General features: G+C 57.2%; 1 protein-coding gene across 1 annotated transcript; it reads left to right on the forward strand.

The window, feature by feature from the left end:
• Positions 1–3,377: 3,377 nt before the first annotated feature.
• LMOD1 (leiomodin 1) lies at positions 3,378–26,474 on the forward strand. The gene is made up of 3 exons (XM_063356709.1): positions 3,378–3,950; positions 22,746–24,380; positions 25,947–26,474. Exons 1-3 carry the CDS (start codon positions 3,690–3,692, stop codon positions 25,971–25,973), a joined length of 1,923 nt encoding a protein of 640 aa, XP_063212779.1. The 5' UTR covers positions 3,378–3,689; the 3' UTR covers positions 25,974–26,474.

The following is a 26,474-nucleotide window of genomic DNA, read 5'->3' on the forward strand; positions in this document are numbered from 1 at the left end:
GGCACCCCTGGGCCGCATTCCTGGGGTTTTCAGAATTTCCCTGTGGCCAAGAGCTGGTTCCTTTCCTGATCTATAATGTCTTTTCCACACTTCCTCCGCTCTCGTGCTAGCAGAGGGAGGATTTGGGTGAAGTCGCAGTTGGGTTTGGGAGCGGTTTCTCTCACTGGTGGAGAGACCAACATGTTCCAGAGCAACCACGTGTCACAAGCAGGCAGGCAGATGTCACTTGCTTTCTCAAGGAACATCTTCTGAAATGATAAAAAGATCAGTGTGTTTAACCTTCCCTCCTGCAGGCTCTGAAGGAAAGGGAAATAAAACAGATTAGAGGAATCCATTCAATTTGCAGTTGTCCTTTATCAGCTAATAGGAAAAAATAAAGGGAGATGGACAGTCCTCGGTGGTGGCAGAAGAGATGGGGACACGGAAGGCTTTCCCAGCTCTGCCATAGATCCTGTACATGTGCCTCGTACTTAATCTGACTCTGTCTCAGTTCCTCGTCTCTAAGACGTGGCTAATCGTTTTGCCGCGTTTCGAAGGAGCGTTGTGCAGAAATATTCATTAGTGCCTCCGAGGCGCTCAGTTGCTATGGAGATGGGGATCCTGATAAATGCGGAGACTGACGGAGCCTCGGTGGAAATTCGGAGCTGCTGGGAGCTGCTCTGTGCCAAACCGCACCGTGCCGCACCGCACCGCACTCCAGTGACTGGCACAGCTTCAAAGGGACGGCATCGTCCCGCGGTGGCCGGAGCCGCTGCGGAGAAGGCTCAAGGATCCCCACGCACGTCTCCGGTCCCAGTTGCTGGTGGCCCTTGAAAGAGCCGCCAGTGCAGACGTATCCAGAGCTCCTCTTATTCTGGGGTGAAAACACTAGATTTTCTTTCTGGGTCGTTTGTTTTTTTTTTTTTCATGCAGCAACGAGAACTCTGTGGAATACGGTGCAGTGAGAGCTCTGCTAATATCCCCGTCTAAAGAGAGACGTGTGACAGCCAAGATAAACCGCAGGAAGACCATCCGCTATAAACCACGACAAGTTTAGAGTGACCCCTGGTTCTCTCCCGCTTTTTCTGCTAAGGAAGGAATATTTATTTCTCTGCAAAACTCTGACTCTGTGTTATCTGTGCGGAGCCAGCTCTGCAGCTCAGCGGAGCAGAGCCCGGCAGACGTGGGCTCCCAAATCGGGGAAGGATGTGCGGTGCTTCAGGAGAAACTCGGAGCCTCCCAGGTCGCGTTTACGGTTTCTTATGGAACTCGGTGCCTGGTGCTTCTCATCACAGGAGTCAAGATTCAGGAACAACAAAACAGAGACCTCATCGGGGTGTCGATCGTGATTTTATTCTGTTGAAAACCAATTTGCAGCACACAAAACAGTCATGAAGGAAAGGCAGAGAGACAGAAAGACAATTCCAGGGTTTACTCAGTGGTGGAAAAAGTTCTTTCTCTGTTTTAGCATTGCAAATTGTCCCTGGGGCTGCACGCGTACCCTGTCCCTGGGGCCAGGGGTGGCACACCTGACAAAGCTCCGATCTTTCCTGGAAGAGGGAGACACGTAGCTATGATTCCTTCTTTCCTTTTTTCCCTGCCCTCTCCAGTTGGGAACTGAGCTTCCAGTTTGTTGCTTACCGCTTACAAACACTTGGTGACCGAGGGCAGCGACACTGCATAGAAACACCAGGCATTTGGCCATTTCTTCCATCGCCAGACTCCGGTAACTCAAATTTCTCTTCCAGAAGACGCGGTGTTAAAGCCTTTTTGAATTGTGCATCCTGAAAAGCAACCAGAGAGTGCGTTAGAGAGGTCCAGGGCTGTAGCAAGGTGGAACAAGCAAGACACTCATTTGGCTTCTTCAGGCAAAAAGGGCACCAAAAGGACACCAATATGCTAAATTCACTCTGGTTCCTGTTGCCTTCCGCGCTGTTGCAGCCATGGCAGTTTTGGGGTGAGGAACGGAGGAGAGTCTGACTGGGCTGAGACCAAGAGAAGATGATGAAGGGGATGCCCGTGTCCCTCCTAGTCCTTGGCGCAAGTGAGCACCGAGACGAGGGTCATGATATCGGGGCGACAGAAGTGATGGGGTGAAGTGGGATGAAACTCAATGCGACGATGTTTAAGGTTATGCACTTGGAAACTAAAATCAACAGGTTTTTTTTTTCTCCAGCCTGGAAAAAAATCTCAGTGGTGCTGGTGAATCACAGGAAGGCTATGAGCAGGAGCCAGGCGCTGTGATGCTGGAGATAAGTGAAATCCTAGAATGCGACAAGAATGTGCGTTTCCCGTCAAGATGGGGAATGTCTAGTTTGTAATGCAAGGCATTGGGAAACTCACCTAGAAGACCCTGTGCCTCTGCTCCGGGTGGGATCTGAGCTAAGGAGGTGGGCAGAGAAGGTAATTAGGCTGACGAGGAAAGTCTTAGGAGACTTTATTTTACGGAAGAGAGCCAAAGGGCTGCTTGCTTGGACTAGCAAAGGGTGAGGCCTGAGAGCAGACAGTAAATTTTAGGAGGATGATAAAGGATGAAGAAAAAAGGATGAAGCTGGCGGCATAACGAACGGGTACAAAGTGCTGTGCACGGGGTAAAGCTGCCTTCAGACTTGGAGAGAAGGGCCCGTCTGCCCCTCTCCCTCTGGGAGAAGTTGCAGGTGCCAGTAAGCTTCTTTATGGATTAAGGTTGATGGAAAGTAGGTGCCTCCAGCCAAAGCCCAGGCTTAGGGCGCCGTCTGAACAAGGAGGAGGAGAGACTCAGGGATTTAGTCTTGTGCAGAAGGAGGGCCGTCTCTGGGGCTTGGCGAGGGGAAATGGGGGTGTCGTGCTGAAGAGCAGCTGCAGAAACAGCCCTGCAGAGGATGGGGTGTCAGCTCTGATAAAGCGCCCCAGGGACGGCGCTGGGGTCAGGCTCTGCCGAGCGAGGAGCCGGCCCCGGGCTGGGCTGGCACTCGCTGCCTCCTTCCTCCCCGCTTCAAAAGCGCCCGACTTTGCACATCCTTCGTAAAGAAACCGGTCGGCACCAGGAACATAACCACCGGCCACCTCTTTCCCGAAGGGCTGTGCGCTTTGGCTAACCGCACGGATCCGGGAGGGCAGCGGGTTAAAGATGAAAACTTTCCCCTGGTTGGGCCCTTCATTGCCGATTTCAGCCAAGAGCTGTCACTGTCACAGCAGAAACTCTCCCCTCCTGTAACGGAGAAGACACCCCATATCTTCGGAGCCACGCTGACCTCTTTAGTAGCCCTCCGGCACCGATGGGCACGTGCTAGGGCTCTGCCTCCCCACCCCCAGATCCCCAGCCTGCCAGCTTGTGCATTTTTGCATGTTTTCTCACTAGGTTGGCCCATTGCCTTTAAAAGGCTAAATGCTCCGGACTAAATTTGGTCATGCAGCTCTGCATGGTTCCCTGGAATGTCCTCGGGTTTCAGGCTCCTCTGATAGCACCATTCCCCGCCTCCCGCTGGGCTCCATTGGCTTCCCAGCACCCGAATCGCGGCTGGATCCTGTTATTGGCCAACTCTTGGACCGAGGGGTGTCCCCTCTTTATAACTACTATATCCCGGGCTGCAGGGATTGAGAGCTGCTGAGATTTAACACTTCAGCACCTGCTGCCGCTGGGGGAAGCAGTGGTGGAGCTTCGGCTTCTGTTTTTTCTCCTTCCTTGGGTACCACACACAACCGCAACCGTGTCTCGCCAGCGAGCCAAGATGTCCAAAGTGGCCAAATATCGGCGACAAGTTAGTGAAGATCCAGATATTGACAGTTTGTTGTCTACTCTGTCTCCGGAGGAGATGGAAGAGCTGGAAAAGGAGCTGGATGTGGTGGATACGGATGGAAGCATCCCTCTGGAGCCCGGTCAGAAGAACCAAACTGAAAATTCCCCGCCTGGCCCGCAAAACTGCGACGCCATGCTCAATCACTGCGAAAAGGAGACCAGGAAACGTCTTCAGAGGGAGCAGTCGATAGACGTAAGTCACATCTCCCCGCGCTTGAGCTGGTTTTGTGAGGAATGCGGGGGCAACACCTGGGAACCCCGCTGGGCTGTTGTGGGGGACGAGATGGAAAACACGAACCCCGAGAAAAGGCTGCCGTGCCCGTTAAAGAGGAATAGCTGTCGTGTAGAGGCCGGAGGAGCCAGGCAGGAGCTCGTCCAGGCACTCCGGGAGGGAACGGGGTATTTCTTGAAATCCTGGTGTTACGCGCAAAGCCAAATCCTGTGCCAGTGCCAGGGATTTTCTCTCTGCCTTTGCTCTAAAGGCGGCCGGAGGGGCCGGTGCAGTGACAGCGATCCCACAGGCTGCGTTTCTTTTTCCTTCCCCCCCCCCCCGCCTTTTTTTTTTCTTTTTTTTTTTTTTTTCCTTTGAAGAGCTGCGGCCTGTCAGTCCCTTCAGTTCCGCTTGTGCAAAAGCTTCAACTCTCTCTGGTTCTTGTGGAATAAAAAAAAAAAACAAACAAAAAAAAAGTTCGCTGCTTTGTGGAAATCACCCCGAGAAGCAGGTTTTGCCCCAAACCGTTTGTTTCATATTTGTTGCTCGGTTAAAATTAATTCTTTTGTTTTGATTTGAGTACATTTATCTCCTCCTTTGCCCCTGGCAAATCCTTTAATAGCTTGCTTTCAGCGAGAAAGCTTCATGCCCATCCCTCTCATCTTTTTGCCTCAGTGGGAGCCAGTCCCGCTTCTCTCTAACGTTTATTAACCTCTGCACTGAGAATATTTGGTATGTGCCCCGTGCGTGGGAGGCTGGGAAGCGTTTGGTTTCCCTAGTTTTTCACTAGGCTGAGCCAGAGGGTGAAAGAAGGAGACTCTTCGGCTATTTATCTGTGGAGTCGCGGGCAGATTTCATAGCCCAGGCTGGATTCGCGTCTGCCGGGACAGGACGGGGCTGGGGAGGATCAGCAGCGTAAGCAGAGCAGAGGATTATGTGGATACCCCTGCGGCTCCGATTCCTTACCTATTCCAGCTCACCCAGCAGGAACCTGGACCTCCCAGCTGAGTAACCGAGCTCTAACTGGCCCGTGAGCACTTGGAAACAGCTCTTTATGGATGTGTATTCCAGGAGGGTCCTCTCCTGACTGGGTCCTGGGGGAAAACAGAGAGAAAGAGATGAAAATCGCAGCTATAGGAGAAATAAATGAAGGTTTATTCTGGAGACCTGAACAAGGGGTTAAATAGTTCCCCCCACCCCTCTCCAAGCTGGGAGCTTTCGTCTGGCTGGGAGGACGAGGCACTCACAGCCTTCACCTTCTATATGTGGCGTTTGGCGTGGGCCGGGGGACAGAAAGCGCCGTGCCCCGCGCCGCCAGAGCGCTGGGTTTGTTTTCCCACCAGCGAGCGGGCGGAAAAATCTCCCCCGCGGTGGGGAACTGCAGGCGCTGCAGGACAAACCCGTCGGGAAAGAGAAGTGGTGTCGTGTGGGACCAGTTATCCCAGTGACGCCGCAGGGGTTTGCACTGGTTTGCAGGTGGTCCCGGCTCGCAGTGCCCGGCTGGCACTGAAAAAGCTGCTTTTTTCAGGCCGGGGAGGGGGGAACTCGCGTTCGGCATCGGTAGTGATGCTATTGTGTTTTTCGCCGTGGGAAGATGAGGAGCCGAGTGGGAATCGGGACAGGGAAGTGTCCGTGATCAGGAGAAAGGGAGGAAATTGGAAAACTGGGAAATTGGCTGGTTAAACACTACGTTATTTGGAAGCTGCGTGTGGGGGGGTGTGTGCGTGTCTGTGCTGCGGGAGAGGACTCGGGATGGCGGCAGGGGATGGCACGGGGAGGAGAGGTGCTCGGGAGAGGGTGTAGAGCTCCGGCCGGCGGGGAGGGCAGCGATGGAGGACACGGAGGTCCTGAGAAAAGCGCTCGTTGTGCTCTCCTTCGAACCTCGGTAGCGTCGGGCCGTGGAAGACAAAGCAAGTTGGCAGCCGGTCAAATTTGTCAGTGAAACCGGCCCGGTTAGATTGCGTTGCAGTAACTAGATATAGCAGAACTGACTTTCTTCTTCTATTTCAATCCCTGGAGGCCAAGAAAAAAATATCCTCCGCCCCTTCCTCCTTGGCATTGTTAGGACCTGGGATTAGCACCGAGAAAATGCCAGCTCGCAGCGCTGGCAGGTCAGCACATGCCGGTGGTGGAGCAGGGCCTTTGCTCCACCGTGGGGCACGACGACGGGATGGGATGGGATGGGGTGGGATGGCATGGCATGGCATAGGAAAGGGTGGGACGGGATCACTGGACCACAGAAGCAATCACAGCAACCAGCCCAGGAAGCCGATGATCCCCTCCACCCAAGGAACCACAGGGCTGTGTTTTGCTGCAGGATGGAATGAGAACACGGAGCCACCCGGAGCATCCCAGGCACCTCCCGAGCGCTCACCCGTCTGCTCAGAGCACTCAGGCCTCTGATGACAAATCCCTCTCTCTTATCAGTGGATTTCGCGTCGCAGCAGGCAGCGAAGCACTTGTGCCTGCCAACACCGGCGTTGTGGCTGCACACCCACGGGGGTGGCATTGCCCCGGCCGTGTCCCTCCCTGCCCCTCTCCCTGGATGGCTCCCAGCATCGTGCATCGCAAACCCACGCAGCGCCCGGCATCCCTCATTGAATCCATCGAGCAAAACCTTTGCGAGCGAGAGGCAGACTCGTGAGCGTGGAAGGGAAGCGCGGGCACGAGGGCAGGGAAGGAATGGGAGGTCCTTCCAGCGGGACTGGCCCTCTGGACATCTGGAAGATGTTATGCTGCGTCTGTGATGTCTCTTCCGTGGGGAGGGACAGGAGGTTAGATTCTTGTCCTTGAACCGCAGAGAGCTTACAGGTCCGCAGTTGCCTTGCATGAAGGCACCGAGGACAGAAAATACGAGGGATTTGCCAGCCCAGCTCCGCAGCGGCGCCTCGGGCTGTGTCGTTATTGCTAAAACTCATTTTGCAAAGCTGGGAGGTGGCTGGGTGGCAGCCCCCGCCGTGCCACGGCCCCTCCAGCTCCCGCAGCCCGCCGGGACCGGGGCCACGCTGACCCGCGCGGCTGCTCTCCTCTCTCCACACCTATTTTTCCTCTTCCCTCCTGTTCTTCCCTCCCTCCTTTGCCCCCTCGTTGTGCAGCGGCTGGTGGGACGTTGGCTGTTAGCTGGGATGTGCGGGAATTGCTCCGAAGCGCAAAATAAGGTATTTTAAAGGGAAAGGTTGAGTTTGTGCCCGCCTCACGGCTCTTCTTGCAGACGTTGCTCTGTTCTCGGACTGGCTCCGGGCACCCCCATTCCCTTCTCAATCTCGCGAGGAGTGGGTATATTTAGAAATATTGTAACTACATAATAGCATGTCTTCTTAGTGATGAAAAGGGCAAACTTGGGTAACTAGGAAGCAGTTTATAAACAGCCCAAAATAGCCGTGAGCTTTGCCCTAACTTCTCTGCGCCGGGGAGCCAAATTCACGTCTTGGTGATGCAGGCATTAATTAATTCATCTTCATTTTGTATTGCTAGCGAGTGAAAGCATACCCCGGTTCAACAGTGGGGCTTGGGACAGCGCGTCTCTTCGGATGCGCTCAACAAGGCCTTCTTGTAGGTCCATGTTGTCGCGGGAGCCAAAGGTAAACTAATATTCACGAGCAGATAAATGACGAGACGGTTTCCAATAGCTCGTGGCTCTTCAGCGGGCAAAGACATAACGAGAGAGAAATTCAGGGTAGAAACGTGCTGTAAAGTTGAAGCAGCGGCATTAGCCGAAGGACGATTTACGGGCAGGGGGGCGCAGCTATCGCTTGAAATCTTTGTACCGTGCCTGGGATTTCTCTTCAGAAGAGGCAAAGCTGTCTGTGCCGGGGGCTCACGTGTCTCTGGTGGACGGGTTTCTGTGGCAGCTGAGCCGTATGAGGAGGTGGGTTTGTGAGATCTAGTCTGGTTTTGGCCTCTGCTGTTGGTGACATCTTCTTTACAAAGCACGTACCTATGCATACAGCACTACGATACACATCCCGGACATACCCCCATCTTTCCCATTGGCGTTTGGTCACTCTAAACCCCCGCAGGGGTACTTTTGCTGGGAGGGACCTGGCTGAGAAGAGCTGCCCCGTGGGAAGGACCCCCGTTCCCTGTGAACCACGCGTGCCATGGGGCCAGGGGGTTGGGCGAACGAGGGCTCCTTAGCAGTTGCCGTATCCATAGCAGGAGGTTTTGCTTTTCAAAGCATGCCACAAAATCCACCCGCTGCTGTTCCTGGCTCTCCATGGATTCCCACCTGCCCTCACCGCAAGGCCCCTGGTGGCTCCAAAATGCTGAGCACCCAATGGCAGAGGCAGCTCCTCCTTGTGCTCTCCTTCTCCAGCTCCACCGCCTTCCCTGGGAGTGGATGGAGCCGTCTTCCCTCAACGTTGCCTGTAAGGAAAGGCCACATGGATGTCCCGGTCCCATCAGAGTCCCCAGTCCTGCCTCCCAACAGGGCTGCACTGATTTCCTGCTGCTTCAAGCGGGGATGGCTGGGAAAACGCAGGGGAATTGCATGCGGGGATATTATCCTACGACTGGAGGGGATTCATTCCAGGGCCACAAAACCATTTCTTTTGGCAACACATAGTGGATCCCTCTTTCCACGTAAGCCGTGGGAGCAGCTCCGTGGAGGAGAAGGCTCTGAGTAGGAGACACTGGATGCCAGGGCAGATGTGCACAGCCAGGGCCAGCTCTGCGCAGTGCAGACGCTCCCTGTCTTTTTGTCTCCTGACGGCTGAACACCCTTCCTGCAGGAGAAGCTGAGCTGGCTTAGACAAGTGTCTTCCAACACCTTTCCTCTTCTCGTTCCCCCCGCGCAGGCAGGACACCCTCCTGTTCCAGGTCCGTGCGTCCTTATCCCTGCTTTGCCTGGCCCAGAGCTCCTGGGGACATCCTTGTGTCCCCAAGCGCTCTTGGCCGTGGGCTGCACACAGCTGACAGCGAGCGGTGGGACAACGTTCCTCATGGCCGGGTTTTGATGCAGTGGGAAAAGCAGTGACCCGGAAGGGAGTTTACTTCATCCAAATGCAGCATGTTTGAAGGATGCTGATGCCAGAGGGCAGCAGGTTTTATTGCCACGGATGAGGATTACAAAACTCCTTGGAAAGGTCTTGTAAAAAGTCCTGCCTTCCTTTTTAACTTACTGGGGTTGGCACTTGCTGCTGGGTGGTATTTAATCCACTTACTGGTGGCTGTACGTGGAGGGACGTACCGTGAAAAGTGACAATCCCTGCCACCGAGCCCTTCTTACAACACCACGGAAAAACGAGTTGGTATTTAAATTTCTTATCGGTGCTCAAAGCCCGTCATCTTTTCGTGAAGGTGCCTGGAGGAAAAACAAGCTCCACATTTAAATAGCTGGGACAGACTCAAGGGAAATTGCAAACAAGGGAAAAGAAGCGGTTGTATCATTCCTGAAGCATCTTACCAGTCTGTGACTAACACGTATGTATTTAAACTCTGCTGTTCTGTTTATCAACCAGTTCTGTCGATACGCCAAGACTGTTCCTTCTCTCTTCCAAGAATCTTCACCAATTCCCAGCTCTTGCCTTTCTTTTAACCATGTTCTGGGCAGGTCTTCAGAGGTCTGGGTGCCTGCTTTTCCCGCAGCAGAACATAGAATCATAGAATTGTCTAGACTGAAAGGGAAATTTAAGATCATTGAGTCCAAACATCAACCCAACACCACCCAAACTACCACTACCCCATGTCCCTCAGCACCGCGTCTGCCCGGCTTTTAAATCCCTCCAGGGATGGCGATTCCACCATGTCCCTGGGCAGCCTGTTCCAATGCTTGACAGCCCTTTGGGTGAAGAATTTTTTCCTAATATCCATCCTAAACCTCCCTTGGTGCAACTTGAGGCTGTTTCCTTTTGTCCCATGGCCAGTTCCTTGGGAGAAGAGCCCAAGCCCCCCTTGGCGACACCCTCTTTTCAGGCAGTTGTAGGGAGCGAGAAGGTCTCCCCTCAGCCTCCTTTTCTCCAGGCTGAACACCCCCAGCGCCCTCAGCCGCTCCTCATGTTCTACATGTTCTGCCCAGCTCCTGGCCTCCAAAGAGGTGTAAGTGCTGGGTTTCACTGGGGCATCCTTTCTCCTGGTGCTTCTCCAGCAGCACCCGGCCCACACTGGGGCGGGCAGAGGACGAAGGTGTGGGTCCTTCCACCAGCACACAGGCTGGGAATGGAGCTGGCGGCTCCCCGGTCTTTGCGTTACGACAGCCAGGGGTATCCAAAACGCTCCCCACATTTTGAAGGAAACCGAAGGTATCGAGTAATTCCCGTTTGGTCCTAAAAGACCGCGGATGGTCTCTGCTTTGTGGCCTCTCCAGCCTGCTGCAGAACAGCCTGCCCAGGAGAGCCCTGTTATTGTCACCTGTCCTCGTTCAGAAGTGAAAATTGCCGTTGCCTGCGCCTCCGATGTTTCGTTCTTCATTTCTGAAAACCTCCCAAGCCTGTAACGAGGAGGACGAGCATCAGAAGCGAGAGCTGTCAGCTGGCAACAGACGATAAAACAGACCTCCAAGGCGGAACGAGAAGCAGGACCCCATCCCGTGACAGATAGCTGAAGGATCTGCAGTGTGGAGAACGGCTGAAGCCAGTGAGGTGGCAACGCACCCAGGTTGGAGCTGCGTTTCCGAGCCAAGGGGGCAAGAAGGAACCTCACGGCCAGATCGGTGCTTTTGTAACGCCGTTGGGATCGTGGCAGAAACCTTGTTTTGCTGTGACTGGGACGAGTGACGGCACAAAGCGTTCCCGGGCGACTCATCGGTCGCGCCGAAGGCACACACTCTGTCTGGGAGATACACAGTCCATTCTAAGGGCACAAGTGGGGAAAAAAAGCTGAATTTCTAGTCAGTCTGAGAAAAAAAAAAAAAAAAGAGTAAAAAGCCGACTTCTATATTTACATAAACCACAACTGGGATGCAGATAAATCCATGGAAATGCTTGGAGTGTTTAGCTTATATGGGCCGCGCTGCCCAGGAGGTTTATTTTATGTTGAGCTGATAATAGTCACCAGGAGGAGGAAAAAGAGCTGGGGGTCCTTTACGTTATCGCTTTCTTTCGCAGCGTTATGACATCACTTGCGTGCTAAAACGGTCTCCGTGACTCAGCTCCCAGCAGGACGCTGGGATTAGCGGGTTGGTGTCACTCCAGCCCACCCTTTGCCGTGGTGGGAATGGCAGGACGAATGGGAGCGAGAGGATCGAGCCGCGCAGGGGAGGGAGGCTCCAGGGCTCTTTGTTTTGAAGCCGTGAGGCAGACGGCGGCGACGGCGTTGGACCAGCCGCACCGCGAGGTGACACGAGTCCTGCTCGGCCCTGTCCTCTGCCCAGAGCGTGGTGCAAACAAGGTTGAAGACAGGAACAAGAGCTGCAGAAATGGGAGAGGAGAGGTGACAGCCCAGGGTCACGGAGGTGTTGTGGTGTCTGCTGCCCGTTGTGCAGCCCAGGGCCGAGATATTTGGGTCGGATTTTATGCCGAGACCTGCCGGGTGCTGCCAAGGGCTCCCAGTGGTCCTGCCTCCTGGCAGGGGGGACCACGGCAGACGGTGGGCACGGTCAGCGTGGGAACCGGCACCCGGCACAGCCACGGAGAGCTGCCCGCAGCAGAAAGGGAGCTGCCGTTTGCTTCCTTTCAGGGAAAATCTTCAGTTTCTACGAACTAGAGATCGTGACTCCTGGCACGCCCCGCTTTATCTCATCAAGTGCTGTGTCTGGCTACAGCTCCCACGTGGTGTAGGAGCCCAAGGAGCCAGTGCTCCTCTTTCTCATGAGCTATTTAAGAGGTTGGAGCGGCAACCTAGCTCGCTGATTTGGGCAGGTAGGCACCTGGGGCTGCGGCTCATCTCACCTGCTTCGAAGACCTTGATTCATCCTCCCGCACTGGGTGCCCGCGGCCACCGGTGATGCCGTGGGCTGTCTGTGGTGGTCCCATGGCCTGACTGATGACCCATGAGAGAGCAAGGGGCCTGGAGATGTTTCCCGCGTAGTCCCAGGAGGCTGGGAACCGGAGTCCTGCTTCTCAAGGAGGACGGGAGATAGGATTTAAGGCTCGCTAGGGCTGAATTGCAGTTCTGCTGTTCCTCAAAATCTGAGGAACGCTCTTTGTGGGCTGCCCACAGAAAGTGCGCCGGGCAGAAATCCAGCCTTGAGGTGGTCGTGGTGTCAATCACTGAGGCTCGCTGCCCTTGGCAACCTCTGCCGAGGAGGAGGCCATCAGAGAAAAGGTCTCGTCTTGGGAATATGCAGTTCAGCCATGGCAGTGCCAGGAGAAGGGGCTTGGGAATACGATGGATAGAGGCGAAAACCCCCGACTTCTAAACCCAGATTTTGTTAGAGAAGCAAAAGTTTCCATTTGCAGAGCATCGAGCGCTTTAAGGGCTTGCTGGGAAAGGGCTGCGTGTCGCTGTGGAAGGGCTGGAGCTATTCTATTAAAGGAAACCCAGTTGAAATGTTTGTTATCAGCCTTAATTCGGCAATGAAGGCAAAGCAAGACAAAAGTCAGGGCCAGAAGTTGTCCAGTCTCTGGAGAGCAGCGCTGCATCTCAGGAGGAGGATGTTTTCAAAAACATTGGCCTGGGAAGTGCAAAGAAACAGTGATATTTGGGGTCAGAAGGGTCCGAGCAGAAGGGAAGGGGAATAACTGAGCTCCTCGTTAAAATAACAGAGTTATAGCTGAGGCGGGACAGGGCAAGAAGTTGTTTACATCGCTCTGGGCTTTAGCACATAGAGCCTGGGGGTTCACGCTAGGTCTGCGTGTGTCCCCGTGCTGGAAGCCGAGGCCCTTTCACCCTTGCTTCATGCCAAAAAAATCCAAACGTGCCAAGGGAGAAACTCGGTGCTGCCTGGGAATGGTCCTACCAGGAGCCCGTCCGGACCAGAGCTCTGCGGGGGCGTGCGGGGGCTGCGAGCAGGGCATCTCACGGCGCCGGCCCACGGTGTTTGCTCTTTGCGCAGGACCGGGAGGGTTGTCCTGGCGCTGCTGCAGGTAAAACCGTGCCAGATCCCCTTGTGAGTGGGTGGGTGTCATGTAGACCTGGACTCGGCTGTCCTGGGCAAGCAGGGTCCGCAGAAGCCACGCGGTCCCGCTTCCTCCGGTGGCCTCTGGAAATCCAGGTTTAGTAGCTCTCAGGACTCGGCCAAGGACACAGCATTTTTTTCAGGAATGTCCTTGGCTCTGAGTTGTCCCCGAGTTACTCAAAACTGGCGGAGCAACGGAGGGAAGGAGCAACTTGGCCAGCTTGTTGTGGTTTAGCTTGGCTCCAGCAACCCTCTCGCATGCCTGGAGCATAATGGCAACGGGTACCCAAATACCCAGGAACGCCAAGTGCAGAACAACCTGCCTTTGCCTGCTGGCCACCTCGAGGGACTTCTCCGTGCGGTGGGACAGTCTTGGGGGATGTCCCTGTCCCCTGGGAGCTCTCACGTGGCTTGTGCCCAGCCTCCTCAGCCCCCCTCACCCGCGGTCACACCGAGGGGTGGTGGGATGCTGGCGCCTCACTCAGTCTCTGGCTGGGATTTGGGGGGACTGTGCAGGACCGAGGGGACACTGGGGCTCCTTTAGAGCCCACGCAACTAGGTAGGTGTCTCCAGAGCAGATGCAGATGCCCAAGGTTAGAGCTGTGGGTTGTATCTCAAAGTCTCGTGGTGGCTCTGGAGACCTTTGTAGGACTTGGTAGCATGTGTCGGACAGACTGAAACCCCTCGGGCAGTGATTCCAGATTGGCTCGTTAGTTATGGATGCGTAATCATGCCTAAGCCCCCTACTTCAAATAACCAAACCCAGCTTCCTTCCCTTACCAGTCTGGTCTGGGAGCCCCCAGCTGACCGACACTTCATGGTGAGCTGTCTCTGTCTCTCAGAGGTCTCCCCTTGCCCCTGGGGCTCCCCCATTTCCCTGTTCTCCCACCTCCAAAAGCCCCACCGTCACTCAGGATTTGTGTGGGACCGATGGAGCTTTGCTGGTGGGTAACTGTTGCCTAAGCCATGCCCTGCCAAGAGACGAACTAGAAAACGTCCTCTTGGCTTGCAAGAGAAATTTGTTATCCCAGCAGAGGCTGGGAGAAAGGGACAATCTCTTGGCCTGGGCTTTATCCCGCAGCACTACATCTCCGGAGGGATTCTGGTTGGTTTGCGAGGAGCACGGCCCTGGGTGGAGAGTCTCTGTTGGTGGCAAAAGCCACATGCCAAGCAGCCAGCACGCCAAAACGGCTCTGCTGGTGGAGCTTCTGGAGAGGAGGGAGGTGGTGAGTTGCAAGGAGAAGACTCCTGGGCTCTGGTGGGTTCCAGTGCACATGCAGAAGTTACCCCGTGTGGCTGAAATAATTGCTGGATTAATTAAGTTCAGCCGGTCCAGGGGTCCTTAAGCACACATCTGCATCTTGGTTTAGGAGGGCCGTGAACGGGTGCAGGGCAGTTTGGTGACAAGCGGTGATAAACCCTTGGTGCTTGCAAGAGTGTGGGCGCAAGACTTGTGCCTACAAGTGGACCCGCAGCACAACTGACTCGGCTAAATAGGCGCGCTTTCCGCGTGCGGGCGGTTTCTGAAGGCGCTGACATTTGCCTCTTGCTTTTCTCCGTGTTTCCCCCTCGTATTCCTCAAGAACGGGCATCCCCGCAGCTGCGCGCCGGCGAGGACCGTGCCCCTCTGCTCGGGGGTGTGTGAAGCCCGTGTCCCCATTGCCACCCGCAGCGAGCAGCAGCTGGAGCCGTCAGCCTCCTCAGAGCTAACCCTGGATTTTCCAGCGGTGCTGATGGTTGGGGTGGGCCTGATCCTGGCTCAGGCTTCCCCTCTCGTGCTCTGGATGCTGTCATAGGGGGTGATGTCTCCCAGCTGGGGATGGTATTTCACAGTTGGCTTCCAGAGGCCACCAAAGCTGCAGGTGACACTAGAGACCGAGTCGGTGTCAAGCCTGCGGGTTGAGTTCACTCTTTCTGGAGCCATTTGCACGTGAACTGCAGGTGCAGGTTTGGCCCTGAGATCTTTTGCTGACAGTCCCGTTTCCTCCTGGGGCGCAGCGTGCCAGGTGTCCCCAGCAGTGACCCTCACGGAGGAGCCGTCCTGGACTCTTCTGGCTTCCCCCTTTCAGCCAAGCCCTCCTCGGACCCAGATGGGGCACGGCTCCCGGGAGCCAACACGGAGCTGCTCGGCAGCGGGTGCCCCCCAAGGCTCCCATCCTCACATCTTGCTCCGTAGCTGAGCCGAGCACGCGGCCGGCGTGGTGGGGCAGTACGTGCACCCGCTAGTCTGGGCCGTGAGGGACTCTTCCCAGGACGCGCCTCTGAAAATAACTGCGGGCTGGTGAAAGCTGGCCCCTTCCAAAGACAAAACATTTCTTCTACAAGCGCATTTCCATATGTCCCCTCTGCCAGGGACTGATGTAACAGCAGCAGCCAGGCCACAGAGTGCCCCTTCCCTCCAGCTTGGGGGACAGATTGGCAAGTCCCTGAGTAACCCGTCCTCTCCTCTCCTCTCTTCTCCCTCTCCTCTCCTCTCCTCTCCTCTCCCTCTCCTCTCCTCTCCTCTCCTCTCCTCTCCTCTCCTCTCCTCTCCTCTCCTCTCCTCTCCTCTCCTCTCCTCTCCTCTCCTCTCCTCTCCTCTCCCTCTCCTCTCCCTCTCCTCTCCTCTCCTCTCCTCTCCTCTCCTCTCCTCTCCTCTCTTCTCCCTCTCCTCTCCTCTCCTCTCCTCTCCTCTCCTCTCCTCTCCTCTCCTCTCCTCTCCTCTCCTCTCCTCTCCTCTCTTCTCCTCTCCTCTCCTCTCCTCTCCTCTCCTCTCCTCTCCTCTCCTCTCCTCTCCTCTCCTCTCCTCTCCTCTCCTCTCCCTCTCCTCTCCTCTCCTCTCCTCTCCTCTCCTCTCCTCTCCTCTCCTCTCCTCTCCTCTCCTCTCCTCTCCTCTCCTCTCCTCTCCTCTCCTCTCCTCTCCTCTCCCTCTCCTCTCCCTCTCCTCTCCTCTCCCTCTCCCTCTCCTCTCCTCTCCTCTCCTCTCCTCTCCTCTCCTCTCCTCTCCTCTCCTCTCCTCTCCTCTCCTCTCCTCTCCTCTCCTCTCCTCTCCTCTCCTCTCCTCTCCTCTCCCTCTCCTCTCCTCTCCTCTCCTCTCCTCTCCTCTCCTCTCCTCTCCTCTCCTCTCCTCTCCTCTCCTCTCCTCTCCTCTCCTCTCCTCTCCTTTGATCTAGTTGAAGATGTCCCTGCTACTGCAGGGGGATTGGACTAGATGGCCTTTAGAGGTCCCTTCCAACCCAACACATTCTATGAATGATTCTATCATTCTATGATTCTAATTCTCCTCTCCTCCTCTCCAGTGCATTCCCCTTTCACTTAGAAACTTGTTTCTGGGCACGGCGGGGCGACCGTCTCTCGTTCACCATCCTGAGCAAACAGCCAGATCGATACCTACCACCCAAGCAGCGTATTTTTACCCCCAAACCACCTGTGGGGCTTTCAGGGCAGGAGGCGAGAAACCTCGCTCCACCATCACATCCCCAGGAGATCTCGGCGGCCCCTCTGCCCCGCTCCCCGCCGTCCCCAGCTCCTCCGGCTGCTCCAGCCCCAGCCCTTGCTCAGCATCGGGAGCGGTGCTGCGGACTCTCGGATTCCAGGCAAGAAGTTCCCAGTCTCCTTTGCCTTTTAAGGAAACATCTGAGTGGGTTTGAGGGTTACAAATGCTAACAAGCAATGGCAATGCTCATTTTAGTCTATTTAGAGGAAACGGGAAGGCATTTCAGTTCATCAAAACACTGGTGATTAATCAGCCAAGTACCAGGCTGTTTTCATTAGGCTTATTTTTAAAGGTCTGACACGCTGTGTAAAAATATTCCCCTAATAATCGTGCTCGCGGCGGAGGGAATGGCACAGGATGGGGTGCAGCGGCACTGGTTTCTAGGTATCCAAGGTAAATATATCGGCGCGGCGGAGAGGAGCGAGCAGGCAGGACTCAAGATGGCAATGGAGAGGGGACAGGGCGGGCGCTGGCCGCTGCAGATGGAGACAGCCTGGCTGGTGGCCTGGGCTGCGGGAGAAGGTGCGCTGGTGGCCGCGGGGACAGCCAGGATTTCAAGAGCAGGGGGGGAGGATGCTTTTCCCCCTACTGCATCATCCTGCCACGCAGCTCCTCTGCTGAGCTCCAGCCGGAGCAACACGCTTCATTTCCAGCCCGGAGGAGAGGACTTCTGCCCCGTCGCCAGTGAGCGGAGCCTGGGCTGGGTGTCCCCCACCCTGGGGCTGGCACCTGCAGGGGAGCCGGGGCGGCGGAGCGCACCGAGAGCCCGGCGGTGGGTGCAAGGGCAGGAGGGGATGAAGGCAGGCTCCCTCCTGGGCACAGATGTGGCCTTGGGCATGGCCAAGAGCAGCTTCCAACCTGGCTTTAGAGATGTCCCCGATCTCCACCAAGGGATGGAGAGTCTCATGCAGGCAGTGGCAGTTGGGTAAGAGTGACCCTTGGTTTTAGAAACAGGGATCTGATTTCTTGCCTGGAATTTTTTGCTCCTGATTCCTCCCCTCTTGCTGCTGCGGATGGAGCCAGGCGAGGGCCTTCTCCAGCAGGGACGGGGGGCCAGGATCAAGGCAGTTCTGCATTAAATGAAACAGCTTGAACACCTCCTACCCCTTGCTACCAGCCAGCACTTTCTGCAATAACTTGCGGCTCTTTGGCAGCAGGATCCTTCCAGCGCATCCCAAATTTGCTGGACGCATGTGATCCTGCAAGTGCTGCCCGCGGTGGCAGTAACATCCGCGGCCGGTCACTGTACACAGAGCCGTGGAATGGTTTGGGTGGGAAGGGACCTTAAAGCCCCCCCAGTGGCCCCCCCTGCCCTGGGCAGGGACACCTCCCACCAGCCCAGGTTGCTCCAAGCCCCGTCCAACCTGGCCTTGAACCCCTCCAGGGATGGGGCAGCCACAGCTTCTCTGGGCACCCTGGGCCAGGGGCTCACCGCCCTCACAGCAAGGAATTTCTTCATGATATCTCATCTCAGTCTCCCCTCTTTCAGTGTAAAACCCTTCCCCCTCGTCCCATGGCTCCCCTCCCTACTCCAGAGTCCCTCCCCAGCTTTCCTGGAGCCCCTTGAGGGACTGGAAGGGGCTGGAAGGTCTCCCCGGAGCCTTCTCTTCTCCAGGCTGAACCCCCCCAGCTCTCTCAGCCTGTCCCCCCAGCAGAGGGGCTCCAGCCCTCCCAGCATCTCTGGGGCCTCCTCTGGACATCCATCGCCTTCCCTTTTTCCCCTGCCCGGGCGCGCAGCTGGCTCCTTTTCCCCCGGCTCCTCTCCTACATCCTGCTCCCTGGCTCTAGTTCCTTCCTTCCCGAAGACCTGCCCTACGCCGCAGCCATGTGGCAACACCTCCGTGGATGGACACTTTAATGAGAACAGCACTAACAATGTGACAACAAGACATTCCCAGCAGCTTTGCTAAGCAGGGCTTTGCTAGGCATCTTATTTTGCTCTGGTTTCGTCTTGTTTGGAGAAACCCATTGCCTCCTCCAAGCATGGGTGCTGATGCAGGTCCTTCTCTCCAGGGTTTTCCTCCCTTTCTTTTTGCTCATTCCTGGCCAAAGCTTTGGTTGGTCTTGGGTGGCCCAGGGAGGTTAGGGGAGACTCAGGGCTCCCCACTGCCAAATCGTGTGAGCTGGAGCTGGGAAGGAGAAGGCTTTTTGGAGAACTTGGTGTGGAGACGAAGCTGCTGGCCCTGACTGGGGGAGCGCTCAGCCTGTGGACATGGAAGGCCTGCAGAGCCCTTGGGGGGCAACTGTCTCTTCTTGCAGGGACCTCTGACCCGGGACACCACCAACCACCTTTGGAAGGCACCGTTGGGAATCGGTGTGGGGGCAGCAGAGTCCTCATGCCCCCCACACCTCCTGCCAGGGAAGACATGGCTCTTCCTTCACCGAGGCGCTTCAGGATGTCCCTGGGCATCCTTGCACCATCCCAGCCCTGGGAACAGGGCACATCTTGGTGGCTCAGTGACGGAGGAGGTGGCATCACCTGCTCCCCACAGCCCCTGGGACAGGTGGGTGCTGGCACCGGGGCACCTCTGTGAGCCCCATCCCTGGTCCTTGGGGTCTGCAGCAGCGTGGGGCTGTGTGGACGCGTGGACGGGCTCTGTGGGGCTCTGGCATATGCCTTTCTGTCGCCTGTTTAGGTCCGCGCGGGGGAGCCAAGAAATCTCTTAACTAAATAAACATCCCTCTCGTCCCAGATGGCATCTGTTTATACGCCAGGTACAAACAGTCCCCACGGCTGCCCCGCTCACAGCCAGGCCAGTTCTTTCCACAAAGAAGCAGTCCCCGAGGGCCAGCAGCGCCATGAGCTGGGACGGCAGAGCCGCTCTCTGCCCGGCATGGACACGGCAGGGCCCTGGGCTGGGGAAGACACCGGGGCATTGTCTGGAGGAGGAGGCCAGCCCTGGCTGCACATCAGGGTCTCTGGACTCTGATTTGGGGGTTCAAGGCAGTGGGTGAAGCCACAGAATCGCAGAATCCCAGACTGGCCGAGGTGGGAAGGGACCTCTGGGGATCACCCAGTCCCACCCTCTGCCAGAGCAGGGTCACCCAGAGCAGGTGGCACAGGAACGCGTCCAGGTGGGTTTGGGATGTCTCCAGAGATGGAAACTCCCCCACCTCTCTGGGCAGCCTGTGCGGCCCCAGCCCTGGGAGGACCCAGGGAGCTCATAAAGGCATCACAGCTGCATCTCCCATCTCCCAGAGGCATCTTTCTTCCTCCTTTCCCTGAAGTCCAAAAGACCCCCCGGTAAAGATGACATTTGCTCTGCCACCCCCTCGCCTTGGTCCTTTCTCCTCCTCCTCCTGCAACCAGCGTCGCTGTGGTCGAGCTGAGGTCGCCCAGATTAATCCCGCCGCTGTAGGTCTGAGCCTGACGTAACCGCAGAGCCCCAGCACGTCACCCTCTGCTCACCCACGGACACGCACCCCACGGCGCCGGCTGGCACCCAGCGCCGAGCCGCGCTGCCAAAGCCAGGCACCCAGGAAGAGCCGCGAGGGGCAGGAGCTGTGTGCTCCCCTGCTGCTGAGGTTCAAACTGCCAAACCCAGACCCAGACGTTACGGGAGGATCCTCCTCTGTACAGCAAACTTGGTCCCAGTGTCAGAGGTTCATCTGTCCCCAGTTATCTGCTTGTAGAATCATAGAATAGAATCACAGAACGGTTTGGGTGGGAAGGGACCTTAAAGCCCAGCCAGTGCCACCCCCTGCCCTGGGCAGGGACACCTCCCACCAGCCCAGGTTGCTCCAAGCCCCGTCCAACCTGGCCTTGAACCCCTCCAGGGATGGGGCAGCCACAGCTTCTCTGGGCAACCTGGGCCAGGGGCTCACCGCCCTCACAGCAATGAATTTCTTCATGATATCTCATCTCAATCTCCCCTCTTTCAGTGTAAAACCCTTCCCCCTCATCCCATGGCTCCCCTCCCTGCTCCAGAGTCCCTCCCCAGCTTTCCTGGAGCCCCTTTAGGGACTGGAAGGGGCTGGAAGGTCTCCCAGGAGCCTTCTCTTCTCCAGGCTGAACCCCCCCAGCTCTCTCAGCCTGTCCCCACAGCAGAGGGGCTCCAGCCCTCCCAGCATCTCCGGGGCCTCCTCCGGCCCCGCTCCAACAGCTCCGTGTCCTTCTGCTGTTGGTGCCCCAGCGCTGGAGGCAGCACTGCAGGGGGGTCTCCCAGAGCGGAGCAGAGGGGCAGAATCCCCCCCTCGCCCTGCTGCCCAGGCTGCGGGGGGGTTTCTGGGCTGCGAGAGGCTCTGCGTAACGACGGCTTGTCTTTGTTGGGAGTGGAGGTGTCTCATAGATGATGTTTGGGGAGGTGAATCCGGTGCCCTGCTCTTACTGCATGGCTGTAACAAAGCCTTGGTCCTGTGCCTGCGTCTCTCCAGGCACGCGAGGAAGCGAATCCGGCGCCGTAAGACAAACCCGCAGGCCGGAAGGCTGCGTGCGCCGAGCTGCCGTCAAAGGCTTTGGTCGCAGAAGCAGAACGCGTCGAACTGATGCCGATGGGAGGCTCTTCCCAGCTCAGTCGTCCGTGGGTGAAGGCTGCAGTGAGGCATTTGTTGTGTCCTGGAGGTGCCCGTGGTCAGCAGCGGCGCACAGGACAGGCTGTGCCGTGGGGGAGGTTCGGGTCCTTGACAAAAATACCAAAAATTGTGTGAAAAGAGGGTTTGACTGACGAGGGGCAAATGACCAAATGGCCCTAGAGCATGAAGGGAAAGAGGAAAATCCTTTGCTGCCAGGGGTAGTCTGTAAGAAAATAGGCATCGAGCCTCGGGGTTGCATCCCTCTGCATGCCGGAGGAGGTAGTCGCCGCCTGGAGACTAGTCTCCTCGCGTTGGAGAGCCCAAAGCCGGACTAAGCTCCTCGTAGTCCCGCGGACACCACAGCGGCATCGCGGTGAGCAGAAAAGCAGAGGCCAAAACTGCTTTAGCGGAGCGCATATGCAAAGACTCAGACAAAACTAAAGCGATGTTTGCCGGCCCACTGAGGAACGAGTGGGCGTCTTGGCTGGATTGGCGATAAAATAAGAAACTCAGGAGGTCCGGGGCAGTGCTGCGTGACTTCTTGGCACAGAGGGACGGGGACATCCCAGGGGCAGGGGGTGCCGGCTGCAGCGACACTGCTTTGCCCAACGCAGGCGGCAAAATCGGCGTCTTTCCCCGCGACAACCCCAGTCCAGCTCTTCCCCCCTGCGATGCCTTTGGACACCGCGGGAAGATGTGCTGGGGAAACATCGTGCGTTACGAAGCCATGGTTTCCTTGGTGTCCTGCGGGGAGCCAAAAAAATACAAACTTATGTTAAAAGGAGGCCCATTTCAGAGAGCCCAGGGTTGGGTGTGACTGCTGGATCAGTGGTGTCACCCGTGTCACCCTCTGTGGATGCTCCCCTGCTTGCACACACACCTCCGGAGCAGCACGGGAAGCGCGCTGGGCTCCGGATCGGGCAAAGCATCCGGCTGGAAACCGTTTAGGAAAGCTGGGAAAGCACCCGGGCATCCCTGGTTAAAAAGGTGATCAAAAAAAGGATAACAAAAGGCGATTAGAAAGAGGATGACTTTTCGGAGGTGTGATAGGAAGGGGTCCAACAGCACAGTGCGCAAAGGGAGACGCGTCCTGCCGCTTGTTGGGTTGTTGTCTGTCCGAGGGGGATGAAGGAGGGCATCCTGCAGACCTCTGGAGCCCTTTGGGAAGGGGCTGGAGGCAGAGGGAGAGCGGAGATGCCGTGGAGAGCTGCAGCAGGACCTCAGCACGCCTGGGTCCTGCAGGCTGTGCCTGCGTTCGGGGAACTCGGACGCTGAACCCTCTTCTGGACCCGGGACCTCGGCTGGGTTCAACTTTCCTCTTCCAAAGCGCAACCGCGGGCGGCAGTGCGTGAACACGCGGTGGTAAATCACGCCGGGGAGATGGAGGAGACTCTGGCCCGTATTCAGGGCTAAACCATCATTTAGGGGCAGATTTGGGGCAGGTCCTTACCTCCCTGAAGAGTCCTGGCCGCCGGTCTGTCCCCTGCGACGGCACAGAGCAGCGCTAGCTGTCCTCGTGGTCCCCCGTGCACCTCCCCGTGGCCTCCTGGGGACCCTGCACGATGCTTTCACCAGGTTTTACTCATAAATACCTGGTTTTAGGGCAGTTTGTCCCTCGTAGGCGTAGTCTAAGACCTTCCTGCGACCATCTCCCCGCGCACCTTCCCCAGCTGTGGTGCTGCCCCGAGGGGCCCCGTGGCCGCTCCTGTGCGACAGAGGCGCAGAGCCGGTGACCACGGGACTGGGGGTCGGAGGCGTCTGTCCCTGTAACGCCACAGTGTTTTTCTCTTGTTAGGAAAGCAGATTGAGCGAGAAGAATAAGGGAGCCAAGAATGAAGAAGAAAAGGGAAAGGAAGCTCCTGCCAAAGACCTGGCCCGCAAACAAGATACCAAAGTGGGGAAAGACTCTAAAAAAGAAGAAAGCGTTCAGAAACCAGAGCCCAAAGGTAAAGCTGAGGCTGAGAGCAAGACCAAAGAGGAGAAGGCTATCAACGACAAAGTCAAGGCCATGGAGAAAAAGCTGATGGGGAAGGACAAAAAGGAGGAAGAGAAGGGCTCAGCGTTGAAGGACAGAGGGAAGGATAAAAAGGAGGAAGAGAAAGGCTCAGTGTTAAAGAAGGACGCAGGGAAGGATAAAAAGGAGGAAGAAAAGGGCTCAGCATTAAAGAAGGACACAGGGAAGGATAAAAAGGAAGAGGAGAAGGGCTCATCATTGAAGAAGGACACAGGGAAGGATAAAAAGGAGGAAGAAATGGGCTCAGCGGCGAAGAAGGAGACAGGGAAGGACAAAAAAGAAGAAGAAAAAGATTCCGTGTCGAAGAAGGGCACAGGGAAGGACAAAAAGGAGGAAGAGAAGAGTTCGGGATTAAAGAAAGAGGCAGACAAAGACACAAAGGGAAAAGATAAGAAAGAAAAAGATAAAAAAGAAGAGGAAGAGAGTTCAGCTTTGAAAAAATCAAAGGCAGATGAGAAGGAGAAATCCCAGCCGGAGGCAGAAAAGGCAGCGGAGGAGAAACAGAAGGCCAAGGCAGCGGCCGAGAGCAGCCCCTCCAAGCCCACCACCGGCAGCTCCCCGGATCAGGCCAAGGATGACGAAGCCTCCAGCATTTTCGATGAGCTCATCGAGAAGGTGAAGAACAACGACGCCGAGGTGACCGAAGTGAACGTGAACAACTCGGACTGCATCAACAACGAGACCCTGGTGCGCTTCACCGAAGCCCTGGAGTTCAACACGGTGGTCAAGCTCTTCGCCTTGGCCAACACCCGCGCTGACGACCACGTGGCCTTCGCCATCGCCATCATGCTGAAGTCCAACAAGGTGCTGACGAGCATCAACCTGGACTCCAACCACATCACGGGCAAGGGCATCCTGGCCATTTTCCGGGCGCTGCTGCAGAACAACACGCTGACGGAGCTGCGTTTCCACAACCAGCGGCACATCTGCGGCGGGAAGACGGAGATGGAGATCGCCAAGCTCCTGAAGGAAAACACCACGCTCCTGAAGCTGGGCTACCACTTCGAGCTGGCCGGACCACGCATGACAGTCACCAACCTGCTGAGCCGAAACATGGACAAACAGAGGCAGAAACGCCTTCAGGAGCAGAAACTGGCCCAGGAGCGTGGGGAGAAGAAAGACCTCCTGGAGGTGCCCAAGCCCGGAGCCCTGCCGAAGGGGTCCCCCAAGCCATCCCCGCAGCCATCCCCCAAGGCTTCCCCCAAAAGCTCTCCCAAGAAAGGGGGGGCACCCGCCGCGCCGCCCCCACCTCCTCCTCCGCTCGCCCCGCCGCTGATCAATGAGAACCTGAGGAACTCGCTCTCGCCGGCCACGCAGAGGAAGTTGGGAGACCGGGCGCTGCCGGTCCAGGAGAAGAACTCGCGGGACCAGCTCCTGGCCGCCATCCGCTCCAGCAACCTCAAACAGCTCAAGAAGGCAAGTGCGGGCCTGCGGTGGGGGCCACCCACGGGGTCAGTCTCGGGGCTGAGATTTCAAGTCACGTCTGTTGTCCCTTGGATAGAGAAGAGGTGAGGGCTGTCCTTCTCCAGTGCAGGGTAAGGAGTGGGGTGTCCATGGTCCCAAGCCCTGCGCAGAGCATGTGGCAGGGGCAGATCCATCCCTTCAATGAGCACATGGGGTGGGCAGATCCATCCTTTGCACCATCCCTTCCAGGGCAGGTGGGGTCAACAGATCCATCCCTTGGCAGAGCATCCAACAGGAGAAGATACATCCCCTGGCAAAGAGCGTGAAAGGGGCAGATCCATCACTTGGCAGAGCCCCTGGGGTGGGCAGATCCACCTCGTTCCAGGGGTCAGGTTTGGCTCCAGGGTTTGGGACACAAGGCAGAGGCCAGCTTTAACCTGTAACCCCAGGAGATGGGAATCCTGGAGCTCCCCATGCAGAGAAGGAGCAATGGGAGAGAGAAAGGCTCACACACCCCCACAGAATCCCAGACTGGCTGGGGTGGGAAGGGACCTCTGGAGATCACCCAGTCCCACCCCCTGCCAGAGCAGGGTCACCCAGAGCAGGTGGCACAGGAACGCGTCCAGGGGGGGTTTGGGATGTCTCCAGAGACGGAGACTCCCCCACCTCTTTGGGCAGCCTGTGCCAGGGCTCTGCCACGCTCAGGGTGAAGAAGCCCCTCCTCATGTTGAGATGGGACTTCCCATGGTCAAGTTTGTGCCCGTTGCCCCTTGTCCTGTCCCTGGGCACCACTGAGAAGAGCCTGGCCCCGTCCTCTTGCCCCCGGCCCGTTGGCTATTGCTGAGATCCCCTCTCAGCCTGCTCTTCTCCAGTGAACAGCCCCAGGGCTCTCAGCCTTTCCCCAGCACAGAGATGCTCCATCCCCTCAGCATCTCCGTAGCCTCCCCTGGACTCTCTCCAGCAGTTCCCCGTCCTTCTGGAACCGTGGAGCCCAGAACTGGCCCCAGTGCTCCAGCTGTGGCCTCCCCAGGGCAGAGCAGAGGGCGAGGATGACCTCCCTCCACCCACTGGCCACGCTCTGCTTAATGCCCCCCAGGAGACCATTGGCCTTCTTGGCCATGAGGTCACATTGCTGGTCCACCCATGTGGACTGGTGTCCATGTGTGCAGCAGCTCACCGAGCTCTTGATGCCATGTTGGCATGGCTGAGCCCGCACCCCTGGGTGGCCGGAGAGGCTGCGTCTCCAACGCTGGTCCCACCATGATCATAGAATCATGGAATCATCTAGGGCGGAAGGGACCTTTGAGACCATGGAGTTCAACCATCAACCCAACGCTGCCTTGAAACATGTCACTCGCCCCAGACGGTCTGTGTCCCTGGCCGGGCTGCCCACGAGCCGGAGCATGGGGACAACCAGCCTGGATGTCCCCAAGAGATGTCCCCGGAGCGCTGAGCATCCCTGGCAGAAACGGAGAGAGGGGCCCAGCTCCACCACAGCTGGTCCGCATAGGGTCCCCGGGCCAGTCCAGCGTCCCCTGTCACTGCTCCCCCCAGTTAACGGGGTGTCCTCTCCGGCAGGTGGAGGTACCGAAGCTGCTGCAGTAGGGAGCGGGACGGCGCTCCCCCTGCGGCCCACCCCCGGGACGCTCGCCTTTCTCGTGCCTGTTTCCATGACAAGCCCTTTGGGAGCCTGCAGTGACCGGCGCCGAGGAGCAGCGATCTCTCGGGGACGGAGGGACGGAGGGACAGACGGAGGGAGGGCCACCACGGCCGTTGGACGCAGCGCGGGAGGAAGACGGTGTATTTATTATTTTCACGGTTGTGAAGCCCCTTCAAGCTCTTTCTTTTGCCAGCACCGTGTCCCGCCCGGTGACGCCAAGGATGGAGGAGGGAACCCCTGGGGCTCGGCACCCTCCATCCCGGCTTGCCCGCCGGGCCCCCGAGGTGGTCCAGCCCAGGGCAAGCGGAGGTACCCCCCCCACACCCCCACCCCCAAGCCATGGTTGCCAGAGGGGACAGCCAGACCGTCACCACGGCATGCCACCCCCCGGGGTGGTGGGGACAGCGGTGGGGCGGCAGCTCAGCATCGGGAGGAATCAGGGAAGG

The sequence above is a fragment of the Chroicocephalus ridibundus genome, chromosome 20 (genome assembly GCF_963924245.1).
Source record: "Chroicocephalus ridibundus chromosome 20, bChrRid1.1, whole genome shotgun sequence".
Lineage (NCBI taxonomy): Eukaryota > Metazoa > Chordata > Aves > Charadriiformes > Laridae > Chroicocephalus > Chroicocephalus ridibundus.

What these genes read in the sequence shown, in the direction of transcription:
- LMOD1 (XM_063356709.1), top strand. Translation starts at nt 3,690, where the DNA reads ATGTCCAAAGTGGCCAAATATCGGCGACAAGTTAGTGAAGATCCAGAT. An exon ending in AGAGGGAGCAGTCGATAGAC is followed by an intron (nt 3,951 to 22,745) that starts GTAAGTCACATC and finishes TTCTCTTGTTAG; the next exon opens with GAAAGCAGATTGAGCGAGAA. An exon ending in ACCTCAAACAGCTCAAGAAG is followed by an intron (nt 24,381 to 25,946) that starts GCAAGTGCGGGC and finishes CCTCTCCGGCAG; the next exon opens with GTGGAGGTACCGAAGCTGCT.